This window comes from Oreochromis niloticus, linkage group LG3 (genome assembly GCF_001858045.2).
Source record: "Oreochromis niloticus isolate F11D_XX linkage group LG3, O_niloticus_UMD_NMBU, whole genome shotgun sequence".
In the NCBI taxonomy this organism is placed as follows: domain Eukaryota; kingdom Metazoa; phylum Chordata; class Actinopteri; order Cichliformes; family Cichlidae; genus Oreochromis; species Oreochromis niloticus.
The window spans coordinates 60,198,229-60,208,126 of record NC_031967.2 but is presented as its reverse complement, the minus strand read 5'-3'; the positions used below and the strand labels follow the sequence as shown (position 1 = coordinate 60,208,126).

The 9,898-nt window shown below is 41.7% G+C and overlaps 1 protein-coding gene across 6 annotated transcripts; it reads right to left on the bottom strand.

Annotated features, from left to right (window-relative positions):
- Window positions 1-494: 494 nt before the first annotated feature.
- Window positions 495-4,689, bottom strand: LOC109201350 (low affinity immunoglobulin gamma Fc region receptor III-like). 6 transcript variants are annotated; one of them, XM_025905789.1, is made up of 6 exons: window positions 2,863-4,688; window positions 2,614-2,649; window positions 2,179-2,498; window positions 1,854-2,099; window positions 1,638-1,778; window positions 495-1,162 (listed from the first exon to the last, which is right to left on the bottom strand). In XM_025905789.1, the coding sequence occupies exons 1-6, from the start codon at window positions 3,030-3,032 to the stop codon at window positions 1,155-1,157; spliced, it is 921 nt and encodes a 306-aa protein (XP_025761574.1). In that variant the 5' UTR covers window positions 3,033-4,688; the 3' UTR covers window positions 495-1,154. The 6 variants fall into 6 exon arrangements, with proteins under 6 accessions (XP_025761574.1, XP_025761573.1, XP_025761572.1 ...); XM_025905788.1 differs by having other exon boundaries at window positions 495-1,778; window positions 2,863-3,017; window positions 3,145-4,688; XM_025905787.1 differs by having other exon boundaries at window positions 495-1,553; window positions 2,863-4,685.
- Between the last annotated feature and the right edge of the window lie 5,209 nt (window positions 4,690-9,898).

Below are 9,898 nucleotides of genomic sequence, written 5' to 3'. Positions count from 1 at the left end.
TCTGTTTGTACAACAAATATTCTGATAGAAGCATAGATCAAACACTGCAGTAATTAAAATCAGACAAGAGCAAAGGCCTCTGGATACAGTCTTTGCAGTTTGCTGATGGCGTCAGTGAAGTCTTTCATGGCTGTTTCAGCATTTTCATCTGGTGCTACATAAACTACAGAAGATGGTTTTGCACTTGATAATCAACAACACACATATCTATCTACATCAGAGCAGAAAAAGTGAGCACACTGTCAGACATGTGCACCAGGATTTAATGTAGAAGCACAAACCACCTCTCTGCCACATTGTTTGGGAGATCATTACTTAACCACACATCCATGAAAAACATGTAATGAGCAGCACTGGACAACCTTGTGAGGGTTACAAACAGAACATCAGTACACTTCAGTACACGTCATTTTGAAGATCTAGAATCTACAGAGTGTCATAATGTGGAGTGTAGCTTAGACGAAGACCCATACAGGGGACACATAGAAGCAGAGTGCAGGGTAAACCAGCGGTTTATTTAAGGCTGATAAAAACCATCAGAATGAACATTTAAAAGGGAAGTAAACAAAGTCCACAATGTCGAGGACACAAACCCCAAAAGGCACTGAGGAAACAGTAAGACACAACAAGTGAAAAAGGAAGACTGAAGCTATAAGTATACAAAGGCTAATAAGGGTAATCAAATAAAAAGATGTAAAATCAAATACAAGAAACAAAAGGGTATCAAAGTAAAACAGGAAGCAACATAAGAAGGGAACAAAAAGAGCAAGATTAGCATTAAAATACAGGAGAATATAGAGGAGACAGAATAAACTGGAACTCAAAGAATTAAAGATAAACTACCAACAGAAACTTTATTGGAAAAGGTAACAAAAACTAAAACTAAGAAAACCTGAGATTGTAATCATACAGAAACCAACTAAGAAAAGGTCTGAACAGAATCCTGGATTGTAATTTAATTTAAGTTCATAGCACACAACACCAGGTTCAGTTTTAACTGCCCATCTTAATGACATAAACTGAACCAGAGTTTCTAAGTACCAATCCTGCAGTCAGTGTGTGTTTGCAGATGAAAGGTAGCAGTGGGTGGTGTTCTTGCAGGACCGCCGGTCTTTTAGCCTGTGGTTAACAGATGTTCACAACACTGTAGTCGATCAGTTTCCTGTTTAACATGAACATGTGAGCAGAATGTGGAGGTGCAGGTGTTTCACACACTGTCACATGTTTTATTACACAATGTTTGAATCTTTGACAGGAGGATGATTACATGTAAGTGCTTTAAATCCATTAAACTTCCATTACTACCATCGAGTCTTTGACTGGTCCATGTTTTCTTCATGTATTTATTTATTATTAAAGCATAAAATTCCAGTTTAAATCTGTGGTGTCGCACGTTGTTCAATAACAGAGATGTGACGACCACAATCTGACAGATTAAACAGGAACTCAGAAGTGATGCTCAGTGATCACGCCAACAATGTCATCACAGTCTTCAGCCAGTCTCTCCCTAGCTTGGGTGGGTGGTGCTGTTACCACAGGGATAAGGTCACTTCCTGTCACATGTGTAATCAGAGATTTGTATAAAGAGTCAAAAAGAACTGAGATTGATAAATAACTGAAGAGACTGAGAGTGTTACCTGTGACTCTCCATCGATATAAAGATACCATAAGTACAGTGGAGATGAAATATGGACAGAACACCACCAGGTGGAGGAAAACTCTGGACACAAGGTGGGGGGAGGAGGGGTCAGGGGCCAGGGTTGTGTTTGTAGGTTTGCCTGCAGAGAGAATCCCACCTGTTCAGGTGAATATGTGGATGAAATAAGAGGTGAAATCAGAGTAAAGGTGCTCACCTGTGACAGTGATCCAGCTGGATGGAGACTCTCCATGACCGCTGATGTCACACTTGTAGAGGCCTTCATCAGACCTGGAAACATGCTGGATGGTCATGTGACCTGTAGGCTGCTTCCTGATGAGGGAGCCATCTTTATAGAAAGCAGCTGGGAGGTTGGAGGGAGTGGTCTTTGTTTTACAGAGCAGAGTGACGTCATCTCCCTCCATCACAGGGAGGACAGGACTCTGCAGGATCACTGATCCACCTCAACACAGAGACAAACTACAGCATTTCATCCATTTACACACAGCTTCATCAACACTAACTCCACACACTCAGCTTACCAGTGACTGTCAGGTTAACCATGTTACTGATGGGACCCTCTCTGGACTCACACCAGTAAACTCCACTGTCCAATGGGTCGATGTAGCTGATGTTACAGGAAGAACCAGCTGATCTTCCCCACTCATCTCCACACTCAGCTCCGGTGTCTCTGCTTGTGTTTCTCCTCAGACTCCATCCAGCAGAGCTGTCGTCCTCCTCACAGCTCAGAGACACAAAGTCTCCTTTAAAGAACTGAGAGCTGCTGGGACTCACAGTCAGACGAGCTGTGAGGAGGATGCATATTAAGTACAAGCCAGCACTGAGGTCCAAAGCAGACCTGCTGTGGGGAACTTTATGAGCTCAGTCAAAGCTGATCAGTTTTGTTTTTTAACATGAACACAGTGTACAGTGTAGCTGATATCAGGTTTAAACTGTGACAGGAGAAGGTTACTGACCTTGGTTTGTTGTGCAGATCAGCAGTGAGGTTGAAACTAAAGAGAAATAACAGGTTAGTTTAAAGCTTCACATTCAGGAAAAAAGCAGCAACGCCATCAGTCTGGTCAATCTACAGACTGAAGAAGCAGAAAACAGGAAGTGGTTTTCTCTCTTTTTATCTTCTTCACAAACTGGATGTTTGTGAAGCAACACAGTGAGAGTCCTTTTTAATGCTTTTCAGAAACCAAAACACATCACAGCATACTTACAGAGCAGCCATAGTGAAGAAGCTTTCTCCATCTGTAGGTGCTACTGAACTTTGATCGGTCCACACTAGCATCAAGCGAGACCCTCCTCCTCCTCCCTCTCTTACAGGGTGGTAGTTCTGTAGTTTCCACCTCTCATCATTAAGAGAAAAATGTTTCTTTGGATGAAACATGTCAGTAAACACATTTTTTAAATTAGGTCATGAGCAAAATGAATACATAAAATCTAGAAACCAACAGACACTGAAAATCTTGTTCCACTACTTTACTAAACTCCTCCCAAACCTCAGTTTTTCCTTCAGCTGCAGCCAGATCCAAACTTCTCTGCGCCTCTGCAGCTCCACAGACTAACCAAGCCTGACAGCATACAAAATGGAATCAGAAAAAAATGTCTAACAACCAATGGGGAGAAAAGGTCAGCTTAACATCCATCAGCCAGTCACATCATCCTTTTACAAATTACCAGACTCACCACAAGATGGCGCTCAAACACAAGGAATTAGATCACTGCTGTTCAGGATGTCGGTCTGCAGTCTGACCTTCAAATTAACCTGTGTACTCCATCACACAACACACACTACAGTGGGCAAAGCCGTGTTAAACACAGGAGAAACAACTAAACTCTGAACAAAGAACAGGAGGACACAATACAGTTAAAAGTTACGCTCATGTGACACATACAAGTTTAACAGCTCTGCTTCTGAGTCAGCCCAGGATATTAATCTTGGCAGTCAGCTAGGACGCAGTGATTGAATGAAGGCTGCTGAGTAACAGAGTTTCCACTGTGTGACGGGGACTTTCTGTGACCTGTACTGGTTGAGCCATTAAACAATGTTTATATTATGTCTGTAAATCATGTTTTCTTTTAATTCCAAATGCTTCAAATTTGAATGTGACTTTAAATGTGACAACTCAGTTTCTGTGGATTTGCCTGTGGATCTGACAGAGATAAAGTTTGGCCTGATTTTGAATCGAGTTGGAATTAAGTTGAACAAGAGAGAGAACTGCAGACACCCCCATGCACACCGCCCTGCCCACAGCCTCCTCTGAGCACAGCCCTCACATATTTAGCCTCCAAGGACACCAGGTTCGCTATGTATTGAGAGTAAATCAGAGGAAAGCTGCTGGCCCTGACAGAATACCTGGTAGTGCTCAAAGCCTGCGCCGACCAGCTGGCTCCTGTGTTCACTGGACTATTCAACCTCTCCCTGTCACATGCCGCTGTCCCCAAATGCCTGAAATAAGCAACAATAGTCCCAGTCCCCAAGTCCACCACCATCAGTAGCCTCAGCGACTACAGACCCATCGCACTGACTCCAGTGGTTGCAAAGTGCTTCGAGAAGCTGGTCTTAAAACACATAGAGGACTGCGTCCCACCCAGCTTCGAAACCCACCAGTTTGCCTATAAAGCAAACAGGTCCACCGAGGATGCAATTTCCACTGCACTCCACTCTGCTCTGCATCACCTGGAGAATCCTGGGACATCAGTAACGATGCTCTTCATTGATTTCAGCTCAGCTTTCAATACCATCAACCCAGACATTCTTATAGCCAAGCTGCTAAACTTGGACCTCTCCCCCACCACATGTCATGGATACAAAACTTCCAGTCAGTCAAGGTTGGCAAGCAGAGATCATCCACCCTTTCACTCTGCACTGGCTCACCACAGGGATGTGTGCTGGGTCCACTCCTGTACACCATCTACACCAGTGACTGCACCCCTACGCAAAAAACTGCACAATGACAATAAAAAGTTCTAAGTCTAACAAATTAGTTCCCACTCGTGAAAATTCCTATTGTTCTTATTCTGTCCGTGATTTAGCTTCATGGTGAACTTGACCCTCACACCTTCTTCCAATTCAACAAAAGTGCTGTCAAACATTTGTGCTGCAATATTTTCTGTTTGTGCTGCTTCTGTTTTAAAGATATTGATGAAAATGTAAAAGGTCACACATACACATGTTTATCCAAACCAAACAAATCTGATGTCAATCAATTGTACTACTTTTGTGCTGCTATTATTTTAAAAAATATGAAAAGAAATTTTCTGAAGAAAGTTTTTTATGGTAAGAAGGGGGCTAGTTGACCTCAGATGACCTCTAGAAGCTTTGATTAATATCTCTGAAAGGAATGCAGCACAAACAACTATTTTTGCAGCACAAATGTCACAAAAACATTTGACACCACCTCTGTTGGAAAAGGTGGGGAGCCAACTTCACGTTCATTAAAAATCATCTATTGAGTATTTTTCTGGGTAACAGTATAGAGTTTAAATTTTCACCTCCCTCTTTCCTATGAAGGCCACAGGCCGTTTTAATACCACAGAGGCATGACACCAAACGAGTCATAACTCATGCAAACATCAAAAACCACCCAGAGAAAACTCCATCAGTTACAAACACATCTGCACTGTCTTCCTCATCTGTAAAGAAACCCCAGGGGGGAGAAACATGATCATCCAACATTTTCCTGAGCAGTTTCTATTTTTCATATTTTGTGCCAATTTGTAAATACAGCCAGTCCAACACTTGGAATAAGTCCTGAGCCATCAACACAGCGACCATCAATAAATCAGGAAGATGACACTTGAAGATGAGCTGATAAACAGACTCCACTGTAATAACAACGATCCATATCTGTGCTTTATGAGCTGCCTGCATCATTTTATAGACTCAAATAGAATAGCCCTTTATTGTCATTGCACATATAAAACTAAATTAAAGGTGCACCATGCCAACTGTACAGGAGTAAAAAAAAGAAAAAGTGAACACATCAGGAATAAGCACCATCAGAAGAGATGCATACAGTCAAGAGGAATACATACAAAAACAATAGAGAGGCACACACTGTTCTCATCAGTTAACAGAATCAGTTTAAGTCAAGATTTTTCTGGAGTTCAGATCCTGACAGTCATGTACTTTTTTTTTTTATCATTTAACAGGAAGTAAATACAGAATAATTCGAGTCCCTGTTCATGCTGCTCAGAGTATAAAACACTTGAAAATATATTAACTTCTTATAAAATAATACATCTCATGGTGTTGTAAACTATTTAGTGACAAATACAGCACATAGTGTTTGTACCATTATTAACAAAGGGGAAAAAAACACATGAGCCACATTAGCTGCAGCAGCTCAAATGTTTCTACAAAACATTAGTTTTTAAAAGAAACAATTTTTTATTTTCATTAAAATAATTGCACTTTAGTTGTGTTGTAGTTATATTTTCTCCTGTATTCATTTACACTTTGGGGACTGCACCATCAACTCAAACTGTAACAGTAACAGCAGACTGAACAATCAGGTGACATTTCAGTGCAGCTCGTTTCCAGCTTCATCGCTCTGCAGGAGATCCTCACGGGTTTGTTTGTCTCTGATCTTTGTGTTAGAAGCAATGGAGATGACATTAAACAGTAAACTGGTTTTATATACAGATGCTTTTCTACTCTGTGCACTCACAGTGAGCCCTTTACACAACTTGCCTCATTCAAACACTCACACCAGCACTTTTTCTGTGTCAGAGCTTTCTGTCTAACATTTAGACTCCAATGACTGCATCTGAGAGCAACTTGGGCTAAGTATCTTCCCTGAAAACATTTAGGATGCAGACTGGAGCCAACCCTCCCATTAGTAGCGAACCTGCTGTCCCACCTCAGCTACAGCCACCCCAATCAGTAAAATCAGTGTGGTTGCTACAATCACTGTAATCACTATGGCTGCTATCTGTCCAGCACGCCACTTTTCTCTCTCCATGTTCCCTCCAACATCCCTGTTTTCTCTCTCAGTGTTTCCTCCACCCGAGGTATCTTTAGTAGTCTGTTCCACCCTGACACTGATGGAGCTCCGCTTGTCTCTCGTTCTCCTCGTTCCGACAAAACACTCATATCTGCCCGCATCATTGAAGGTGACTTCCTTCAGAATCACTGAAACGTCTCCATTCTTCATCTCCGGGTCTCTCAGCTTCACCCGACCTTTGTAAGACGGATGCTGATATTTTTCATAGGAGCGCTGCTCTCTGTAGTAAAACACGTAGTCTGTCAGCTCAGGTCTGCTCCACTCCAGCAGCTCGATGGGAGCATCTGCGAAACCCCAACACTGGAGAGTGACGTCCTCTCCCTGCTTCACTGTGATCACCTCATCTGGATCTAAACCACAACAGAAGATCAGTTATTAGTGCTTCAACTCAAAGAAAACTACAGTGAAAAACCCCAAAAAGGTCAAAGTGTTTCATATGTGATGAGTGAAAACAGAGACACATCCAACATGCAGGCGAGACTGAAAACACGCAGATCTGCTGAAAGTAATTTAAACTCTAGCCAAACATTTGTGCTTGCACACAGGGCTGGAATGGGACAAAACCTAAATCATAAAATGAGGCCAACCCAAAGAGAACGCATTCGTAACTTATATTAATTTCAAACAATAACAGACCATGTTGATCATTTTCTAATAATCCAGCTGAAATCCATATAACCAAAAGTGAAAATATAATATATGTAAATGTGTGATCAGTGTGATCAGTTCACACATGTAAATAGTCTGCTACTAAGAAGCTGAGGTCATCATCTGCAGCAATCTGAGAAATACAAGTGTCACAAAATTATAAATGAATAAATAAAATGATCTGCCCTCACTTGATGCACTCCAAGACATTTTCGTCCGATAGCTTACAGGAGTGTCGTTTCAATCAATCATTCAACGCTGAAAACCACAAAGTAGGGAATCACAAAACGAAACTGCAAAGACGTGTGACAGGATGACTCAGCAACAGGTGAAAACACATTCTGGGAATCCCAGCGCAGAGCGCAGACCTACTGCAGGTTACACTCGTTACCTGCATGTTTAAATTCATTTTTCATTCATGTTCATTTATCGTGTCTGACGAATGTTTTCGTAAACTTTGGGAAAGTTTGAGAAAGTTCACGAAAACACGCAGATCTGCTGAATTTCGTAAACTTTGCTGAAGTATTTCGTAAATATTTCAGCAAAGTTTACGAAAACAGTCGTTCCTCACCGATGATGATGAACTGGCAGGTCTGTTACCGACAGCTAAAATCTGCGTCCACACATGAAGCGAGCAGAACAGAAGCCGAAAGTGAATAATAATAATAATAATAATAATAATAATAATAATAAAACACACACGCATAAATCAATCAGTTCCTATTTGTTTACCTTTTGATAGTGAAGTCCAGATCATCAAAAAGCAAAAGAAAACAGATATGAGCCACATTCCTGTAGTTTAAGTGATTCCAGCGCAATCACTTAAAGAAAGTACGTATTGGTGCAGGATCCATGTATCGCAATGTCGCTACCAACGCTTGTACAGATACTGATCAATACGAGAGTAATGAGATCGACACTTTAGATGCGATGTCATCGAAGAGGAGACCCGACTGTCTGTGCAAGAACCGCTGCTTTCACAAGTCACACCTCAGAGCTGCCGCAGGTTGTTCCTCCGCCTCCTTTCTTTTGTTTTGATTGTTGTACTGTCACTCGGCTCCGGAGTGTCAAACAAGTAGCGTCAAATATTACACTTTGGGAGTGAGAACGTGTTGGGCTCACAACACGTGACAATGTGAAACTACACTCCAAGATGAGCTGAGTGCCTCTGACACCTGGAGACAGAAAGTGAGGAGGATTCGAAATCATGTAGCTAATGTACCACTGTCACACAGACAGAGGACAAAACATCAAGAAAGCTCTTTATTGTCATTGTACATGACTTTAATTGGTTAAAAAAAAAAAAAAAACTTTGTAAAGATATCCTCTCCCTCCATCTATCTAAACTACTAAGAATCCGACATATGCATCGTCTGGAGCAGTTTGAGAAAAGGGAGTGTCACAAAATTACAAATAAATAACTGGACTACTTCATAAAGTCAGTATGCCCTCACAAGATGCACTCCCAGATGCCAAAGTTGTTTCAATTATTAGTGAAAAACACAAAGCAGTCAGTTACAAAACGAAACTCCAGAGAGTGTCACATGATGACTCACGTCTGACCTGTGCCCTAATAGGGCTTTGGAGTTGACGTCACTGGAGGTGGGCCACGCCCCCTTTCCGCCATGACAGTAGGCTAGACACAGGATACAGCTTCAGCTATGGTTCGTACGTGTTGTGTTATCAGTTGCAACGTTTGATCACACGATCGTGAAGGCAAGAAGCTGGATAATGGGCTCTCTTTTCATCGTTTTTCAACCTGGAGGCAACGTGAGGGATCCCATGTATCTGATATTACTAAACAAAGACGTCAGGCTTGCATTGCAGCGGTGAGACGAGCGGATCGAGTTCTGTGCAATCCCCAGCTTTTTGTTGGTTTGCTCTCCGCATCTTCTTTCCGGTGAGTTCTAAATTAATTCATATCACTATTAAAATGCTTTTAGTGTTATTTTCAATGTGCTGAGGTCATAGATAATGAGATAAAACATGCTAATGTGTGATGCTGCAGAACCACGTCATGTCATCATGTCGACTGAGTAGCTTATGATTTAGCATTATTGCAGGCAAACCAGCATATGAAATGGATGTAACAAATCCAGACTGGGCACCAACACTGCTTATGGGCCTCTAAAAACATACTAAATTGCTCTCATTGTACACTAATCCGCACATAACTTCCAGATGAATCACACACCTGTCATGTGCACTAATTTTATCTTACCGCCTTTGTCCTATCCCGATCTTTGCATACCTTGTCTGTGGAGTCAGCGCATACACAGCAAACCAGTTTAAGAATTATAATCCTGGAGGCCCACATCCAATTCACGAACGGCTGGGTGCAAGATTTGTCCATCTTTATGCCTCCACGCTGCGACAACTGTACGTTGTCGTTAAGACAAAGGTAAGTCTGTTTGAACATGATAGCTTTCTAAACAACTTCCTTGTTACAGTTTTTGATTTGCACGTACAGCCAAACCATCTATATTAGCCTTGGTTCATTACAGACCTTTTATTAAAAGTGGTTTTTGTGTGTTTCAGGTACTGCACTCACAACGACTGAATGAAACTGCACTGTGACCTCGTTGTGTGGACACAG

Coding starts and splice junctions, on each gene's coding strand:
- LOC109201350 (XM_025905785.1), bottom strand. CDS start 3,032: ATGTTTCATCCAAAGAAACATTTTTCTCTTAATGATGAGAGGTGGAAA. Junction 2,499..2,613: donor GATCTGCACAACAAACCAAG/GTCAGTAACCTT, acceptor AGTTCCCCACAG/CAGGTCTGCTTTGGACCTCA. Junction 1,779..1,853: donor CAGCTGGATCACTGTCACAG/GTGAGCACCTTT, acceptor TTCTCTCTGCAG/GCAAACCTACAAACACAACC.